General features: G+C 32.1%; 1 protein-coding gene across 1 annotated transcript; it reads right to left on the bottom strand.

Moving 5' to 3' along the window:
• Window positions 1-17198: 17198 nt before the first annotated feature.
• LOC139868224 (uncharacterized mitochondrial protein AtMg00810-like) lies at window positions 17199-18083 on the bottom strand. The gene has a single exon (XM_071856555.1). It carries the CDS (start codon window positions 18081-18083, stop codon window positions 17199-17201), a length of 885 nt encoding a protein of 294 aa, XP_071712656.1.
• Between the last annotated feature and the right edge of the window lie 4047 nt (window positions 18084-22130).

Here is a 22130-nt window from a genome sequence, read left to right as displayed (position 1 = left end):
TATAGGAAGTAGTAAAACAAGCATGGGAGCTCTTTCTTGGAGTCCAAAATTCTGCACATATCATGGGTATTACAATATTCAAGTTGTTTTATAAAACAATACATTTATATAAACCCATGTATATATATATTTTTGTTACTTCTACATTTTATAACCTTTTATAAAATATAACACAACTTAATCATTTAAACCTTTAAACAATTATATTTATAAATTATCCAAATAATTTATCTCAAGTAATCATATTTTAGAAAACCGATTTTCTAAATTTCAAGTGTCGCGTATTTATTTAACGAACCAATCGTTAAGATCAAATACATATAAGGTGTCGGTAAGCTTGTTATTGGGTATGACCCGACTTGGATCATAACATGTTAGCCACATTAATTTAATATGTCTCTCGAGCATACGAAATACCTTCACCATCGACGATAAAATTAAAGTTTAGGTGCTATGGTGAAAAATTATACAAACCACGGATACTACCGGCGTAATTTTTTCTTATGAAAGTCTAAGTGAATACTTGTTTTAAGAAAAAAATTACGTCCATAGTACCTGTGGTTTGTCAAGTTTTTCACCACAACACCTAAACTTTGTTTTTAACTTCGGTGGTACCTCAAATATGTTGGACTAACATAGATAGTACCCAAGACTAACTATGGTCAAGATTTAACAGCTTATCCCTCACATGTGCCATGCATGTGAGGGCACTTTTGTTCGTTTACATTATTTTAAATCCTTAAAAAACCCTCTAACGTTCAACAGATTGGTTATTCAGTTCACCGGGACATTATTGACTGTTATTCAGTTCACAAATTTAATAATGGTGTGGCTAGGAAATCTAGCTGATTCAATCTTCAAACTATGACAAATAAATCAGTAGCCCCTACAAGTTGCAAATAACTACAACGATCCATCTCTACAACCGAGGTTCCTCTAACAACTCAACCTGACTCAATTTCACATATTGTATCACTCATATTCCTCATACTTACTAAGTTACTGATGATATATGAAAAACAAGCTCTCATAATTTGAGTAATGGATAATGATATCAATTCATATTCTAAATCCACATAAACAATCAAATCAGGTAACATTTCAAACTTATAATTACCTAAACTAAAGCGAACTTATAGATAACCTAAAAATACTTAATTAATCTAATTGAACAACATTTCATACTATAAATGGAAAAATAAATCATATCAAACTCACTGAAACCATCTTCGACAAGATAATTAAACGTATGGCCATCGCACGAGTACATAAACTTATTATTTGTAGTTGGAAGCTTCTGGAGGCACTTAGAAGCGAGGTTGGTAAAATTACCGGTGAATTCTGTAAATTCAGATAGAATCAACGTTCCTCTTGCAACGAAACTGTAAATCAACGATTGTTGTCCCATCGTAACTGTTTTCAATTTTCAGAAACCCTAAGTTGCAACGATCACAAACCGTGTATTTAGACTATAGAGAGAAAAGTACAAATAAGATGTTAAAAAGAGAATATGGATTTTAGTTTGCTTAGAATAAAAGTAGAGGTTTTTGTTTGTGTTTCTGTTGATGCAGTTGTGGTCTTAACAAAGTCTCGTGGAAAATAACGGAAAAAAACGTCCAGCTGCTAGGGTTTTTGCAGGTTTGTTGAGATGAAGAAGAAGAAAAAATTAACCGTCGTTTGATACCAATCTGCTGAACGTTAGAGAGATTTTTAATGGTATAAAATAATGTAAACGGACAAAATTGCCCTCACATGCATGGCACATGTGAGGGATAACCTGTTAAATCTTGACCATAGTTAGTTTTAGGTACTATCCACGTTAGTCCAACATATTTGAGGTACCACCGAAGTTAAAAACAAAGTTTAGGTAATCTGGTGAAAAACTTGACAAACCACAGTTACTATGGACATAATTTTTTCTTGTTTTAATATATGTTCTTTGATTAATCAATTTACCATTTTCATTATTTCTTTATTTACTTTATCACTTATTTACTTTTATTCACATTTTTAGTTTAATTTTAATTTTTTTTTTTTGCGTTAACATTCTCACAATTCCTATTCTTACTTACTATTTAATATTGCTACATTATTGATCGGGATTGTTGTGCTCATTAGTAATAGTTTAGTATTGTATAATTTCAATTTTAACAATTGATTTCAATTTAAACTATTTGTTTGATAATTAATTGTGCAAATATAACCCTGTCAATGAACTTTTGATATGTTCGATTAATCGATTGGTATCGAATAACCAAAACTTTATGTATAAATGATTGCCATAAAATATTATAACTTGTATCAAGATTTGATACTCTACCTGCAATTTGGAGTAAGGTTCGATACCTACACCACATACTAATAAAACTCGAATTAAATAATTACAGTTATAGTAATCATTAATTCATTATGCTAATCTTTTCAATAAATCTCATAATTAAGCTTCCTCTTCTGTCCACCTCTAGTAATAAAGTTACATTTGAGAATAAAGATAACTATAATGGATCATAGATACTTACATATCCATTAGATATGGATTGTAAAGCCTGTGTAATTGGTTTTTGTGTTGTTGTTGCTTGCTTTTAGTTTCTTGCTAGAAGCCTAACAATAATTTCAGTTAAAGAAAAAAAAAACATACATAATCCATTAGATGGTTTACAATTTTTTTTTTCTTTTCGAAATAGGATGTATATGAACCTGTAAAACAAGTCTTTTCATAAAATGAAAATGTAAAACAAGTATACACGGTGTTGCGAGCAACAGGTCTTGCCATATTGTGATGACCCGGAAATTTCTAACCAAATTTAAACTTAATCTTTGTATGATTAACGTTTCCAACACGATAAGCAAAGTCTGTAAAGTTGAATCTCAAAATTCTTGAACTATTCAAATACCCTACGACTTTTCTCGACGATTCGCGAACAATTATATGTAAATAGATACATACATACATACACTATAACTTGAAAGCGTAACAAAGTATTAATTATATGATACTATGCATTAAGCTTATTGGTTTAAATATCTATTTGAATATATATGATAAGTTGGAATATTAATTGTATGAATAACTTGCGACGTGTATTTAAAACGTGTTTATGAATATTGAATATATATTAACTTGGTTATAAAACGTTTTGATTTAAAACTATATTATTAAATATACCTTGATAAATAACGAGAAGATGATTTATAGAAGTAAAAATGACCAAAACACTCAAATGTATAAATTATATTTCGAGTGGTATAATTTAAGGATAATTTAAGTCTATATTTTGACAAATGCACGAGTCACGAAAGGTAAAGTGCAAGTTTTCTCAGTGTACGAAAGGACGTTCGAAAAACTGGAACTGGGACATAAGTCGAGTGACGACGTACGACTTATCAGAACAAAAATTTCAAGTCAACTAGGCAAGAGAATATAATATATTATATAATTAATTAATTTAAATTATATATATTATATTTAAATATGTCGACGAACTACAAAACAAAGGATTATGAGCTGGACATCAGGGCCATGCGATCGCATGGCCATTACCCTTCTGACCCATGCGATCGCATGTTGTAGGGGGTGAGGCCAATTCTTTATAAAGCGATCGAATTCAGTTTTTGTGATTCACATTTCTCTCATCTTACCCTCCGTATAACTTATATACATATATTTATTATTATTATTATTATTATTATTATTATTATTATTATTATTATTATTATTATTATTATTATTATTATTATTATTAAGATTAATATTATTATTATTAATCTTATTATTATCACTAGAAGTAATATTATTATTAGTATTATACATAAAATACTACGACGAGGTCATGAGCGTGTCACTTTCAAAATGGGTTTTTGAGCGGAATAGAGCTAAGGAAACTATGGGTTATAGCTATGGAGGTTATGGGTAATGTTCATGGGTATTGTTCGCAAGTCAAACCTAGTGTTTATCATCTCTGTTGCGTCTACGTACTTTCCTGCAATATTGAATCACAATATTGATACGTAAGCATTCATATCTTATCTTTTATATATTAATAGTATATACATGTCTAGTGCTCGAGTATATATGTTTATGCATGCTTGTATGCTAAATTTCATCGTTAGATAGTTTATGAGGAATCACGAATTTAATACATATACAACTGATAAAGAGTATATGATATGCATGTTATTGGAAAGCTGGCGAAAAATCAATAACTTTTCATTTAGAAATCGCGTAATTTCGATGAACGAATTAAAAGATATGGTCAACTGAATTATGATTGACGTTAATTGAAATTGCTTTTGAATCTGCAATTAAGATTTAAACAACTTGTTTATAAGATTGATAAAGTGGATTTTCAAATATTACTAATCGAGTAAATGAATTTCTATATAAGGCACATCTCGTCTTGTTGAGCAATTGTCAAAATTGATTGTTTTATCATATTTTAAAGCCTTATAAAAACTATAGTTTAATTTTACAAGAATTGGGAAACTATGTGAAATGTTAAAATGTTTCGATTGCCATGATCATTCAACTATAGTATTGAGTCAGATTGACTTTTTGAAATGACTTTTGATAACTTTTGTAGATCTCGAGCATTAGGATTGTGATACACTATGACCTGACCTAGCTTGATAGACATTTATTGACCAACATGTGTTCTCTAGGTTGAGATCTACGGTTATTTGGTATTCCGAGTTTCGGTCACATTTCGGTGAATGACTTTATGTGCTGCTAAAGTGAGTTTCATTTGCTCCCTTTTTAATTGCTTTTGCAATCTATATTTTTGGGCTGAGAATACATGCACTTTATTTTAAACGCAATGGATACAAGTACATACTAAATTCTACACCGAGTTTGAACCAAAAATCCCTTAGCTTTAGTAACTAGTAGCTGCCAGTTATAAGAACTGGTGGGCGCGAATAGTTGTATATGGATCCATAGGGCTTGACATCCCCTTCTGTTCCAGTTATAGAAACCCTAGCCTGAACTATAAAACAGACGTATGCTATTTGAGGTTAGTACACGTTGGATTGCGTGTATTGTACATGTTAGTTGCATGTATGTTAAAACAGGGGTACTTATTATAACGTTAAAGTTTAGTTACCAGGGTGCTCAATTTCGTAGAATATTTTGATAAACGTTTCTGGATGAAACAACTGAAATCTTGTGATCCACCTTTATATACAGATTATGCGAAACATTAAAACTATGAACTCACCAACCTTTGTGTTGACACTTGAAAAAATGTTTATTCTCAGGTTTTCTAGAAGTCTTCCACTGTTTGCTTATATGTTAGACAAGCTATGTGCATGGAGTCATACATGCTTTATTCGAGAAAACGTTGCATTCACAAAATCATCACCATGTATCTATTTTGACTGTATTGTCAACAGATGTATTATTGTAACTATTATTTATGGTGATTGTCTATATGTAGAAATCATCAGATGTCGAAAACCTTGGATTTAAGTATTCATTTATGGTATACTTTTTCAAATGAATACAATGATTATAAAACGTATCATATAGAGGTCAAATACCTCGCAATGAAATCGATGAATGACGTATTCGTCCGTATGGATTTGGAGCCATCGTCACAGTTGGTATCAGAGCGTTGGTCCTAGCGAACCAGGTCTTGCATTAGTGTGTCTAACTGATAGTTGTTAGGATGCATTAGTAAGTCTGGACTTCGACCGTGTCTGCATGTCAAAAGTTTTGCTTATCATTTCTTGTCAGAAATAACTGCTTATCATTCTTAGTCTAGACACGCTTTATTGCATTGATTGCATGAATAGTGTATAGACAAAATTCATATCTTAGCATATCTGTTACTGTAAACTTTGCCTGACAGCTTTCGAAAGTTCCTCCGTAATTTGCGGGATCCCTTGTACTATATATAGGTATTCTTTGTAATTAGAATATCATTCGATATCCAAAAATCATTTCATATCAAAAATCCTTTATCTAACCGTGTAAGATGAATTCCGCATCTAGTTCGAATTCCTCAGATTCCGACAGCTATTCCGATATGGAGTTTCATTCAAGCTCCGAAAGCAGCGTAACCAGAATGGATCAACCAATTAGCCATCATCTATTCTGGATGAATTGAGGATGAGTTCGTAGCCTACTTAATCATTGGAGACAAGAAGAAGGCGATCCCTTCCATCCACCAAATTTCCCTCATGGCAAAGAACCTGAAGCACTTACCGGCGAACGTGTTCGTAATACCATTTTCTGTCTTATTTTCAGAGTATCTCGTCATGATTATATACTATCTCAAATTCTAGATCTTATTCATCCACTCGTCCGAATCGCCAATCATCCCGGTGTAGTAGAAGAAGTCAACGAGCTTCGCGCTCGAGTAGTGACTTTGGAGAACATGATGCGCAACTTGCGGGCATCACAGGCACCAGCAGCATCACCGGCATCAACAGTACCACCGACAACAACACCAACAGAACCATTTCCACCACCAACAACAACATCCACATCACACGCCACAACATCACGATCTGTACCTCGAACATCAACATCATACGCACCATAGGTACCAAGGAGTACCAGCAACAACAAACGATGAAGTATGGATTCATAACTTCATCGGAGAAATATTCTACGACGATTATGTAATCTCTAAAATCTTATAGATTACTTATCCAAGTTCTAACCGTAAATCAGATGAATAGAGATGATAAAAAGAAGAATAGAAACCCTGACAGTAATGGTACGTGATTTACAAGGTAGACTTGTTATACAAGCATCACCAGCAGTTGCCGGCAGTATCACCAACACCAGTAACACCTGTAGCATCACAAGCTCCACCAACTCCATAACCACCGGCGATATCAAAACCACAATCACCAACGGGAATATTGTAATAATGAGTTATGAAATAATAACTCATTCTTTTTGAAGAATTTATATATATATATAAATTTTGAAACCATAATATATCTTTCCGTACTAAGCTATTACGTGTGAATCTTTAACTGGTAGGTACTACTCGGTTAATTCATACTACTAAAATGCTATGATGTACATCCTTCGTTAATAACTTAACCTTCGTTAACTACAATCTCTGTTTCAACTCAATGAATTCCATTTCATAATAAACCAAGTGTATTATTCAATTACATAATTGATTTTACATTTTCATTTTCGATGTACTCGAAACTTTTCAGAAAACATCATCTGTGCCTTGTAAGGTTCACAAAAATTTCACGAGTACCAACATCCTTCACCGAGGAATAAGAATAAATAATGAAGTATTGATTTCATTAGTAAAATACTTAGCGAAAATTATGTAATCTCTAATGTTTTAGAGATTATTCATTTCTAATTCAAGCCAAAAATCAAATGAGCTTAATATGATATTAACTCATTAAATCTGTATTACATCTGAAGAAAATATATATACATATATTTTCATAAAGACTGTAATGAAAATTCTTTGTACAAAGTATTAATTGTGAAATCTTTAACGGGTAGGTAATACCCGGGAAATATTTAAGTTCGCAATTAATATGTTACACTGTACATTTTTCAACTTTGATTCAAAAATTATTAACAATGCTCACAACGATATACAATCGTTTTCATACAAATTCAATTACATATTCTGATATTGACGGATCAGAATCCAAGTCATAACTCTGAACCGGTGACATCATTCTTAGATCTCTACATCTTTCAAAGCTATACTTTGACTTCAAAACTGTGCAAGATCCTTTAGCATTGTAATTACCGAAAATAATCTTACAATCCCTTTTCAAAATATCCAGTTTTACCACACTTCCAACCAGTCCACTTTGACTTTTCAGATTAGCCTTATTGTAACCTTGACATATACGTTCTTGTTATCGGGGAACCTTTTATGTTTCACCACATTAGCAGTAAACTTACCAGCAAATTCATTACTCATTGCCTTAAGTCTCTCTGAAAAACCACTATAATTGTTCATTGAAAACCTATCATGTACTCATCCACATCTTGTAACAATAATTGCCATGCCAACGACCGGGAATTAGCAATCAGTATTTCAAATTTCGCAGCAATTCTACGCCAACAGTTATATATATATATATATATATATATATATATATATATATATATATATATATATATATATATATATATATATATATATATATACATATAATGTCTATCTCCTAGACTTACTTACTTCGAATGTGAAATTTCTGAAAAACACCCCAAACTGCGAAACTAGTTCTCCGAATTTTGGAAAAATGCTGATGAAGTAGCGAAAACTGTAAACGACTTTAACAGTCAAAAGTTTGATGATAATGAGTAGTGTGTTGGAAAAGCACAGAAAAAAAGAAAGTTTGGTACTGAAAAACGGATTGAGCAAATCATGAAGGATGCTGTGGATAAATCACAAAGATTAAATCTACCTTCAAAGAATCCAAATAATTCAGTGTCTGCTGAAGTCATTAACAAATACCTTGCTCCTGACTCTAAACCTTGCGGACAAATCTTCTTCATCACCTTTCAATCTTAGAAATTCTAAGATATCATCATATCTTTCATTATAAATATCTTCGATATTTCTGAAGATATCTTTATAACAATTATTATCCGAAATTATTTATCTCTTCGCGCTATCTGTGTTACATCATAAAAGAAACTATTTTAGTTTCTAAATTCTGAAAATTTCGAAAAATTGATGTTTTTGAAGTAGTGTTGGGAATTGAAGCATGAGTTAGTATAATATAATGACACTTGATCAACGTGATTATATTACAGTAAGTCATGCTGAGTTTCTAATGGAACGTGATAAAGGTTCATAGATCATACCCTCATCATGAACCATGTTACATAACTCTTTCATTCTATTTAACCTCTAAATATATCAAGAAAATATTTTTCTTGATGATTCGGTCTTTTTCGGATATTCTGGTAATTTGACAAATCAAATCGTGCTATTACCTTTCTTTTCTGCTTTGTATATTATGATCATTCGAAACTTCATACCTACGAATTCTGGACCATTATCCGCTTGACCTAAGGTCGGGAAGAGAAAACGAAAGCATGAAGCTTCGAAATATAATGGAGAATATAAAGCCGGATAACAACCCCAAAATTACAAACCGTGTATATCAATGCATATAGCAATATAAAGACACGGGAGAATGAAAAACACTATAACCTCAAGGTAATAGTAGAAGAAAATAACCTCCTCTGGTGGCAGATGAAAAAGAAGAATGAAGGATACGATAGCCAAGAAAATATCAAGAATCAGAAATGGATTAAGCATTTTCACAATCTATTAAGAAGTATGAAATAAGGAAGAAGATTATAGGAGTGGTAAAAATAAATGAAACGGAAGAGGTTAATTTATAGCAAAATAACAGACAGAGCAATCGAGGCAGGTGACCGCATCTAATTAAAGAAGATCTTAATCTCCTTAATTCCCGAAGAATCAAATCTTATTTAGATTATGAAGATTTTCTATTCCTTAAATTCTGGAAATCAATCGTTACTACGTCAAGAGTTAAAACGAATCTCTATTCTCCATTTCACTCTATTACAATAACTTCCCTCATACGCTTCGAGTAATCGGATTGTTTTATCCATATTATTCAACGGTGATAAAATTCTATTTATCAACTCATATTCGTCATGAAAACATTTTTATTGTTAGCCATGATGACCTCACTCAAATTTCGGGACGAAATTTCTTTAACGGGTAGGTACTGTGATGACCCGGAAATTTCTGACCAAATTTAAACTTAATCTTTGTATGATTAACGTTTCCGACACGATAAGCAAAGTCGGTAAAGTTGAATCTCAAAATTCTTGAACTATTCATATACCCTTCGACTGTCCTCGACGATTCGCAAACAATTATATGTAAATAGATACATACATACATACATAAACTATAACTTGGAAGCGTAACAAAGTATTAATTGTATGATACTGTGCATTAAACTTATTGGTTTAAATATCTATTTGAATATATATGATAAGTTGGAATATTAATTGTATGAATAACTTGCGACGAGTATTTAAAACGTGTTTATGAATATTGAATATATATTAACTTGGTTATAAAACGTTTTGATTTAAAACTATATTATTAAATATACCTTGATAAATAACGAGAAGATGATTTATAGAAGTAAATGACCAAAACACTCAAATGTATAAGTTATATTTCGAGTGGTATAATTTATGGATAATTTAAGTCTATATTTTGACAAATGCACAAGTCACGAAAGGTAAAGTGCAAGTTTTCTCAGTGTACGAAGGACGTTCGAAAAACCGGAACCGGGACATAAGTCGAGTGACGACGTACGACTTATCGGATCAAAAATTTCAAGTCAACTAGGCAAGAGAATATAATATATTATATAATTAATTAATTTAATTTATATATATATTATATATATTATATATAAATATGTCGACGAACTACAAAACAAAGGATTATGAGCTGGACATCAGGGCCATGCGATCACATGGCCATTACCCTTCTGACCCATGCGATCACATGGTGTAGGGGGTGAGGCCAAGTCTTTATAAAGCGATCGAATTCAGTTTTTGTGATTCACATTTCTCTCATCTTACACTCCGTATAACTTATATACATATATTTATTATTATTATTATTATTATTATTTTTATTATTATTATTATTATTATTATTATTATTATTATTATTATTAAGATTAATATTATTATTATTAATCTTATTATTATCACTAGAAGTAATATTATTATTAGTATTATACATAAAATACTACGACGAGGTCATGAGCGTGTCACTTTCAAAATGGGTTTTTGAGCGGAATAGAGCTAAGGAAACTATGGGTTATAGCTATGGAGGTTATGGGTAATGTTCATGGGTATTGTTCGCAAGTCAAACCTAGTGTTTATCATCTCTGTTGCGTCTACGTACTTTCCTGCAATATTGAATCACAATATTGATACGTGAGCATTCATATCTTATCTTTTATATATTAATAGTGTATACATGTCTAGTGCTCGAGTATATATGTTTATGCATGCTTGTATGCTAAATTTTGTCGTTAGATAGTTTATGAGGAATCACGAATTTAATACATATACAACTGATAAAGAGTATATGATATGCATGTTATTGGAAAGCTGGCGAAAAATCAAAAACTTTTCATTTAGAAATCTAGTAATTTCGATGAACGAATTAAAAGATATGGTCAACTGAATTATGATTGACGTTAATTGAAATTACTTTTGAATCTGCAATTAAGATTTAAAAAATTTGTTTATAAGATTGATAAAGTGGATTTTCAAATATTACTAATCGAGTAAATGAATTTCTATATAACGCACATCTCGTCTTGTTGAGCAATTGTCAAAATTGATTGTTTTATCATATTTTAAAGCCTTATAAAAACTATAGTTTAATTTTACAAGAATTGGGAAACTATATGAAATGTTAAAATGTTTCGATTGCCATGATCATTCAACTATAGTATTGAGTCAGATTGACTTTTTGAAATGACTTTCGATAACTTTTGTCGATCTCAAGCATTAGGATTGTGATACACTATGACCTGACCTAGCTTGATAGACATTTATTGACCAACATGTGTTCTCTAGGTTGAGATCTACGGTTATTTGGTATTCCGAGTTTCGGTCACATTTCGGTGAACGACTTTATGTGCTGCTAAGGTGAGTTTCATTTGCTCCCTTTTTAATTGCTTTTGCAATCTATATTTTTGGGCTGAGAATACATGCACTTTATTTTAAACGCAATGGATACAAGTACATACTAAATTCTACACCGAGTTTGAACCGAAAATCCCTTAGCTTTGGTAACTAGTAGCTGCCGGTTATAAGAACTGGTGGGCATGAATAGTTGTATATGGATCCATAGGGCTTGACATCCCCGTCTTTTCCAGGTATAGAAACCCTAGCCTGAACTATAAAACAGACGTATGCTATTTGTGTTTAGTACACGTTGGATTGCGTGTATTGTACCTGTTGGTTGCATGTATGTTAAAACATTGATACTTATTATAACGTTAAAGTTTAGTTACCAGGGTGCTCAATTTCGTAGAATATTTTGATAAACGTTTCTGGATGAAACAACTGAAATCTTGTGATCCACCTTTATATACAGATTATGCGAAACATTAAAACTATGAACTCACCAACCTTTGTGTTGACACTTAAAAGCATGTTTATTCTCAGGTTTCCTAGAAGTCTTCCGCTGTTTGCTTATATGTTAGACAAGCTATGTGCATGGAGTCATACATGCTTTATTCGAGAAAATGTTGCATTCACAAAATCATCACCATGTATCTATTTTGACTGCATTGTCAACAGATGTATTATTGTAAACTATTATTTACGGTGATTGTCTATATGTAGAAATCATCAGATGTCGAAAACCTTGGATTTAAGTATTCATTTATGGTACACCTTTTTAAAAGAATACAATGTTTATAAAACATATCATATAGAGGTCAAATACCTCGCAATAAAATCGATGAATGACGTATTCATCCATATGGATTTGGAGCGATCGTCACACATATCATCAAAATTTTGTGTTGCTAACACGTCAACACCAAGTCTTGCCTAAGTGTCATCGATTTGAACTTTTTTCATTTTAAAGAACCAAAATAATGTAAGAATTGCTAGAACTAATAGAATTGATCAAATCGCAATCCAAAAGAAAGCAAGAACCAGAAGTCTAATAAAAAAATGGTTTTGGAAAAAATGAAAAATATGGTTTTGAAAAAAGTAAAATGGATGCCATTTAGCTAAGACCCGGTGTTGGCAACACTGATTTTTGATAATATGGCAAGACCTGAGGTTGGCAACACCGAAAATATTTGTTTTATAAAAATTCTTAAAAAATAACTTGTTATACATGTAAGGTTTATATAGAGTACTGAGACCCTAAACCTAGATAAACTCTAATGGACCCGATCCACAATTGGACTTGAGCCAATATATTAATAATCCGTTAACACTCCCCCGCAGTCTGAGCGGCGAAATCGCGAAAGCTCTGATACCATGTAAGAGAATGTAAACCCACGTAATTATTATATTATCACAATAAGGTTTATATAGAGTACAGAGACCCTAAACCTAGATCAACCCTAATGGACCAGATCCACAATTGGACTTGGGTCAATCTATTAATAATCCGTTAACAATACAAACACACTTTAAAAACACACTATTTATTCAAAAAAATGTGTGACAATATGGTAATCATTAGGTATTTTGTTAATGGGCAAAAGGATCACTCCATATTTGTATGTATATTGTTTACACCGTTTTTATGTTTCGATGTAGTAGGAAAAAGTTTCACTACCCAATTACAATTTCATTATTGCAATGAAATCTTATATTGTTTCAAAACATATGTATCGGCAGAGACATGTTAGCCCTGTGTTACTTAGAACCGATTCAAGTGGAGCAAAATTGGTCAAATAGGATAAATCGGGTCAATTAGGGTAAAACGAGTCAACTGGATAATAACGGCCAAGTAGGGTAAAAATGGGGTATATGTTTCTTACAGAAACTATCTTTATTATAATATGGAATATAAATATAAATATAAATAAATATAATAATATAACTTTTTAGCAACACATATAGTGGTGACACTTAGAACCCAGGCGAAACTAATGAAAGGGGTAAAAACTAAAAAAAAAAAAAAAAACCCTTAACTTTTAGTAAAAAAAAATTAGTGTAAATTTATTTATTTGGAAATCAAGCCGAGACAGATACCCCCTTTTGTCTTCACAAAGTACCGCCCCTGAACACATGTGGATTTGCCTGTTCAATCACTGAGGACAAGGCAAAAAGTTGCGTATTACGAAGACTTCAAGTTACAAACATCATCATCAAAAGGTTCATAACGTGGACTTAAAAAATCAAAGATGTACTCATGTGGCGTCGCACTATATAACAAATATCGTCGGCAATAAGCTTCCCGATGAAGTTTCACCAACACCATGTTAGCGACGGCATGTTGTCAGTAAAGGTGTATATGGATGACATTGGAGCTTATTAGAGTTTAAGCTTATGATTTATATAAGTTTTAAGTAATAAGCTTTGTTTGGATTGTAATAAAAAGTAGACCTTACAGATTCCATAAGCTCTAGAAAATTAAGATCATCCAACATGTTTCTGGAAGAAACAAACTCATTTTCATGTGTGAAATTACCAAGTAACCCTTTAATTCAAATTAATTATAATTTATGTTGTACATGTGGATATTTGGGTCCTTTAATGTAATTTTACATTTTTCAGCTTCAACTCCAACTAATCTATCAAACACATCTAAAAAATATAAGCTCAAATTTTCACCTTAAAAAATAAGCTCCAGCTCCAACTGATTTTCAAACACACCCGATAGCTTATAGCTGGTAGCAGGGGCGAAAAATATGTAGGGGCAGTAGCACATGCCCCCAGTGAATTTGTTATTTTTAGTGCAATAATTTTGAAATTTTCGATCTTGCCGCTAGTGGATTTTTTTTACCGAAAAGTCTCCATATTTTAAGCCCAAAAATATATATTTTGCCCAAAAAACCTTCATTTTTTTTTTTTGCCAAAAAACCTCTATATCTAGCCCAAAAAAAGTTGCTACTCTTTTAAAAAAAATTTCACCCCCGGTAAAAAAATTCCCGCTTCCACCACTGGCTTGTAGCTGTTAATTTTTTATATGTATTTAGATGTTCGGTAGAGTAGCTGAAACTAGTAAAATGACAAAAGGCTATAAGCTTTTTCTTAAACACGAGTTGTATTAGCTTTTAGTGTTTTTCCTCTGTCTAAAAGCTTTAAGCTCTTTTAATTGATCGAAACTTTTTATTAGATATGAACATTTTATAAATGCTAGAAGCTAAATGCTCTTTAAAGCTCCAAAAAGGTGTCAACAAAACATGCCTTGTATAAAATGTTACAATGACGGAATATCTTACGCTAGCTTTGAAAACAGTGAGAAATTACTGGATAAAACAGTTACATCGTGTATATACGAGTAAAAATATACTCGTCTACCATGGTTTTGAACAGAAAAAAACTTATAAATTTTATATAAAACATTATATACGTATTCACGTCAGCTTCTAAATGGTGATATTCTTAGTAGCTTCACCTGGAACTACCAATATACATTAATTGTTGGATAATTAGTGTAAAAAGTGAATTTCACCAAATTTTTGGATACAAAATTTTTGGATACAAATTAATGCATAACATATTAATATACACTACTGACTATTTAGTGAGTTTTTTTACCATTTATCGAGAACTTTACAAAGAACTAAAGTGTGCCCAAAATATAATTAAAGGTGAAAGAGAAATCTAGTCTTAAAGTTGATTGTTTAGTACAAAAATTGAAAGTTGTGCCACATAGGATTAAGAACCAACTTTAAAGAGATATGTAAATGACTGACTATAAGAGGGCTCCCAACCATGAGAAACTTCTTCACTAGAACTAGCCGTTACATCAGCGTCACATCAGCACTTCCTCATCACAGGACTAAACACTCCTAACCATGACATTACTTCCTCAATTAAATTGGGACCCACAATATTATTTAATAAATAAGTTACAACCATCAAAGCTAATTGTACAACTAATAAAAACGTATATCTCCATCGTATCCGTGATGCAACATGCTTGAAAATCACAAAACAGAGAGCGAAAAACCAGGGCGGATCGAGGCCAGCTAGCAGGGTTGAGTGGTACCATCGGGGTTCTGTAGGACGGAGAGGAGGGCAGCGAGGATGGCAAGCTAGTCGGGACCGCTCTAAGTAATGTTAAGATCTCGTGTAATATGTTTTATTCTCATGACTATGGGATGTAGATTATGGATTTTGGGCTAAATATTTCTCTAAAAAGTGCGATATAAGAAAAAATTATGTCATTGGTACCTGTGATTTGTTGAAATTATCATGACAACACCTTTTTTTTTGGGCATGGTTGGTACCTAAGTTAAGCTTGAATTCCGTGGTTGGTACCTTAGAGTAAATGCCGTCATCTATTAAACGTTAACCCCTCACATGTGCTGGGTAATTTCGTCCGTTTCAATTTTTTATTCCATTTAAAAGCTAAATATGTTGCAGATTCATGCTATCATGTAAAAGTCGAACGGTTTTTTTCAGCTTCAACTGCAAACCCTAGTTGGAGGCAAGAACAATGGCTACTAGTTTATCAACGGAAAAGGTATCTACATTGTTGCTCTTGCCTTTTCTGTAAATAAACTAGTAGCCATTGTTTTTGCCTCCAACTAGGGTTTGCGGTTGAAGTTGGAAAAAATCAATCGACGTTTACATGATAACATGAATCTGCAGTGTATTTAGCTTTTAAATGGAATAAAAAATTGAAACGGGTGAAATTACTCTCACATGCGTGGCGCATGTGATGAGTTAACGTTTATTAGATGGCGACAGTTATTCTGAGGTACCAACCACGTAATTCAAGCTAAACATATGTACCAACCATGCAAAAAAAGGGTGTTGTCATGATAATCTCAACAAACCACAGGTACCAACTGTGTAATTTCTTCGCAATATAACATCAATTATTTTTTTGATTTGATTTTTGTAATAATTTCCTTATTGGTCTTGATATGTAATTTTTTTCTATTCGCGTTTGATTATGTAAATCGTTTCCTCTTTATTTAATATCATTTGACAATTATAATAGTACTCATATGGCAGGGCCGGTCCGCAACTTTTTGATGCCCTGAGTGGTACGAAAAAAGTGCCCCCATTACGTTCTTGTCAACAAACAACTATAAAGGTTTTATAAAATCACATCTTGATCGTGTGTGTGCTGTATTGATAAGTATATATAGATATATAGAATACAATTAGAGATATCCACAATCTACAAAAAGAATAAAAAGATACACCAAATATAAATAAATAATAATAATATATGATGTTACCCCCCCACAAGCGAAGACGGGGGTGAACCAACTCGAAGCTTGGATCGAAATTCCTCAAATAGTGGGCGAGGAAGACTTTTGGTGAATATATCAGGTAGTTGAAGATGAGTAGACACATATTTAGTATGCAGCTTCCCGGAGAGCACCAATTCTCTAACAAAATGATAGTCGATGTCGATATGCTTTGCACGCTTATGAGATATCGGATTTTGACTTAAGAAAATAGCACTGCGATTGTCACATAACAAAGTAGGACGACCATGAGGTAAAATATGCAATTCTCAAAGAAGATGAGTAAGCCATAAAATTTCCGCAGCAGTATTAGCCATAGCCCGATATTCATACTCACAGCTAGACTGAGCAACAGTAGGTTGCTTTTTAGCACTCCAGGAGACAAGATTTCCACCCAGAAAAATGGAATAACCATAAGTGGATCTACGGGTCTCAATGCAACGAGCCCAGTCTGCATCAGAATAACCCAAAACATTTGGAGCTGAGGCATGAATAAATGAAAGACCATAGGCCAAGGTGCCTTTAATATATCCGAGTATCCGTTTAACAGCCTGAAAATTATTAATAGTGGGAGCATGAAGAAACTGACTCACCTGATTTACCGCATAGGAGAGATCAAGACGAGTAATAGTAAGATACTGAAGGGCTCCGACCAAAGAACGATATTGAGTTGCATCATGAAACGGCTTGCCGTGTGAGGTAAGATAAGTAGACGTGGATAGAGGTGTAGCAGCTGGTTTGGCATCCAAGAGACGAGCACGTGCAAGTATGTCATGAGCATACTTAGATTGGCTCAAGAAGATACCAGAATCATGATATGAAACTTCAAGGCCAAGAAAATAATTAAGCTTCCCGAGATCAGTGATTAGGAATTCCTTATTTAACCGAGTGATAAATTGTCGAACCAGGGATGCGTTATTAATAGTAAGAATAATGTCATCAACGTATACTAAGAGGTAAAGAATATTAGAATCCTTTTTATATATAAATAAAGAAGTGTCGGCTCGACTACAAGTGAAACCAAGACCAACAAGAAATGAACTTAATCGTTGAAACCAAGCCCTGAGAGCTTGTTTCAAACCATATAATGCTCTTTTTAATCGACAAACATGATTCGGAAAGCGAGTGTCCACAAAACCAGGAGGTTGCTCCATGTAAACAACTTCCGATAAATTACCATTAAGGAAAGCTGATAATGCTAAAAACGAACATATATTTTATAGCATTATCCCTCAAGAAAGACAAGCTTTTAGTTGCAATTGTTCTATTTACAAGTGATATTCGTTTAAATAATAAAAGGTGAAGACAAAAGACAGATTCGACAAATTGAAGACGTAAGCGACCAAAAAGCTCAAAAGTACAAAATACAATCAAAGTGGTTCCAATTATTGATAAGAAACGTCTCAAAATTACAAGAGTACAAGACGCAAAACGCAAAGTACAAGATATTAAATTATACGCAAGGACGTTCGAAAAACCGAAACCGGGACCAGAGTCAACTCTCAACGCTCGACGCAACGGACTAAAAATTACAAGTCAACTATGTACATAAATATAATATAATATTTAAATAATTCTTATAATTATTTATATATTATATTTATTTATTAAAACGTCGACAAACAAGAAAACAAAGAATTTTGAGTTGTTACCTACCACCATGCGATCGCATGGCCCTGAAATCCAGGCCAGATTGCTATAAAAAGGCAGTTTGTCGAACGAAATATTACCATATATCCATCTCTCTATCTATAAACGTATATATATATATATATATATATATATATATATATATATATATATATATATATTTTAATTTTAATTTTAATTTTAAATTCTAATAATAAGGGTATGTTAGCGAATGTTGTAAGGGTGTAAGTTGAAATTCTGTCCGTGTAACACTACGCTATTTTTAATCACTGTAAGTTATGGTTAATGTTATTTTTAATTTAATGTCTCGTAGCTAAGTTATTATTATGCTTATTTAAAATGAAGTAATCATGATGTTGGGCTAAAATATTTAAAATTGGGTAATTGGGCTTTGTACCATAATTGGGGTTTGGATAAAAGAACGACACTTGTGAAAATTAGACTATGGGCTATTAATGGGCTTTATATTAACTAAACGACACCTCGTTAATTTAATATATAGACTTATAATTTGATGTATTTATATATAACCACATACGCTTGACTGGGTACGGTGGGCGGGATATCTATAAATACCAATAATTATTCATTTTACCGGACACGGAACTGGATTAATAGTTAATAGACTTTTTGAAACAGGGGTGGATTACATTCAAGGGTAATTGGTGTAATTGTTAACAATGTAGTAAAACCTTGGTTTACACGCAGTCGATAACCTGGTGTATTCATTAAATAAAGTATTAAGACCTTGTTACAATTCGAATCCCCAATTAGTTGGAATATTTGACTTCGGGAATAAGAATAATTTGATGAAGACTTTCGCACTTTATATTTATGACTGATGGACTATTATGGACAAATCCGTATGGACATATCGAATAATCCAGGACAAAGAACAATTAACCCATGGGAATAAACTAAAAATCAACACGTCAAACATCATGATTACGGAAGTTTAAATAAGCATAATTTCTTATATTTCATATTTAATTGCACTTTTAATTATCGCACTTTTATTTATTGTCATTGTATTTAATTTCACTTTTAATTATCGTACTCTTTACTTATCGCAATTTTATTTTATCGCACTTTTATTTATCGCAATTTCATTATCGTTATTTACTTTACGCTTTAAATTAAGTTGTATTTATTTTTAATATTTTACATTAGGTTTTAATTGCAACTAAAGTTTTAAAATCGACAAACCGGTCATTAAACGGTAAAAACCCCCTTTTATAATAATAATACTACTTATATATATTTTTGTATTTTTACAAATATAGTTTTTAAAATTATAGCGTTAAGCTTGTTTAAGCGTTCCCTGTGGACGAATCGGACTTACTAAAAATTACACTATTGTACGATTAGGTACACTGCCTATAAGTGTTGTAGCAAGGTTTAGGTATATCCATTCTATAAATAAATAAATATCTTGTGTAAAATTGTATCATATTTAATAGTATTTTGTTGCAAAAATAATACTATTTCCTAGTACACCTCGCACACATCAAGTATTTTTGGCGCCGCTGCCGGGGACATTCTTGCTTAAACGCCGAAAGCGCAACGCTATATATAAAAAAAGATTTTTAGTAAGTTTTAGTTATTTTGTTGTAAAAATATGCGTTTTTAATTTTAAAAATACAAAAATATAAAAAGAAAAAAAAACAAAATTTAAGTATTTTTAAGAGTTTGTTAAATATATAAGTTCTATAAAGTTTATTTATCTTTATTTTATAAAAATATAAGTTTTATTTAATTTATATAAATATATTATATAAATATCTAAATCAGAAAACAGAAAAAAAAAAAATCCTTCGGCCTGGTACTGTAGCAGCCCAGACCGTGGCACAAAACCTAACTCATGCGATCGCATGAGCCCGAAGGCAAAACTTCATGCGATCGCATGAAGCTGTCTGACACGCCACAGTAAACCCTAAATAGCATTAATTACGGAGTATATTATAATTATTATTATTATAACCCTAATTAGGGTTGTTTATTTAATTAATTTAGTTTAGTTTTTAATTAATTTGTTTTATTTAGTTTATTTAGTTTTAATAAATTATAAAATTAATTGTTTTATAAAATAAATAATATAAAAATAATATTTTTATAAAAATTGTACTTTTTACAACTTTAAGTTTATTTTTATATTTTGTATCTTTTTATTCGTTTTAGCGTAATATTTGTATTTTTCGCTCGTATTTAGTTCTAAGATATAGTTTTTGCCATAGTTATTTTTATTTCTATATTTTTAGGCTTTGCCGTAAAATCCCTTAAGTGCTTTTTCTTTAAACTAAGATTTAGGTGCTTTAGAATTTTGCGACGCTGTTCTAAGATTTTAGTACCTTTTTAAGTTATTGCCGTTTTGGGATATAGTATTTCTTTTAAGCTTTAATATTTTTTTAGACGCGACTTTTAATTCTTAGTTTTTAGTTCCTCTTTAAGTTTTGACGCGCTACTTTCTTATTTTTATTTTTTTCGACCATTTATTTTTTGACGTTTTTCGACGCGCAATCTTTTTCTTTCTTATTTCTCGCCGCTCTAGTTTTTAGGACTTAGATTTTTTCTATTTCTTATCTAAAATTTCTTTAAACTTTAACGAAAAATTATTTTAAGTGGTTAAATTGATAGACATCAAAATTTTCTGGTTCGTAGTAATAGTTGGATTTGTACGTGGACCGGGTTATTGGAGCCAAACAGTACTCAATTATATTGAGACCAAACGAATCCCGCCCTCTGCTGCATCTTTTGGCTATTCGAAACGTGGGCAAAATCAGAAAAGTCTATTAATTGGATAACTTATATAATTTTTCTTTCTTTTTAAAAACTAATAGGATATTCAGTGAATGCACCGAGCAAAACGTTCACCACCTTTTGTACGTTCACCACCTGTAACTCGATCAAGACATCTAGCAAATATTGTCGCCATTGATTTTTCTTTAGAATCGTCATCCAGTCGACCAAGTACTCCAATTCAAATTTCCGATAATCCATTTTTTGAACCCGACCTCACAATTGAGAATCCGGAGAACATTCAGGGACAATTCATAGATCCTGAACCACTAATCTTTCCTCCGGAACCACCAATCATTCAAACAGAAATTGTTGAGGAACCAATCATTAAATCAGAATCCTCTAGTGATTCAGATTCAACAAATTCAATCATGGAGAATCTGGAACCTCTAAGTATGGAAGACCGAATGCGAGCTAAACGCACTGGCCAAGGTCACGCAATTACTCAACCAGACATTAATGCGCCAGATTATGAAATCAAAGGACAAATCCTACACATGATGACTGATCAATGCCAATTTAGTGGTGCGCCGAAGGAAGATCCAAATGAACATCTTCGTACCTTTAATAGGATCTGCACTCTATTTAAAATCCGAGAAGTGGAGGATGAACAGATATATCTCATGTTATTTCCCTGGACTTTAAAGGGAGAAGCCAAAGATTGGTTAGAATCATTACCTGACGGGGCGATTGATACATGGGACGTTTTAGTTGAAAAATTTCTTAAACAATTCTTTCCGGCATCTAAAGCCGTG

This window comes from Rutidosis leptorrhynchoides, chromosome 9, assembly GCF_046630445.1.
Source record: "Rutidosis leptorrhynchoides isolate AG116_Rl617_1_P2 chromosome 9, CSIRO_AGI_Rlap_v1, whole genome shotgun sequence".
In the NCBI taxonomy this organism is placed as follows: domain Eukaryota; kingdom Viridiplantae; phylum Streptophyta; class Magnoliopsida; order Asterales; family Asteraceae; genus Rutidosis; species Rutidosis leptorrhynchoides.
The sequence above is the reverse complement of the archived record's forward strand: the minus strand, read 5'-3'. Positions and strand labels throughout refer to the sequence as shown.

Excerpts from the sequence above, each read along its gene's own strand:
- LOC139868224 (XM_071856555.1), bottom strand. The coding sequence starts at position 18,083 with ATGGAGCAACCTCCTGGTTTTGTGGACACTCGCTTTCCGAATCATGTT.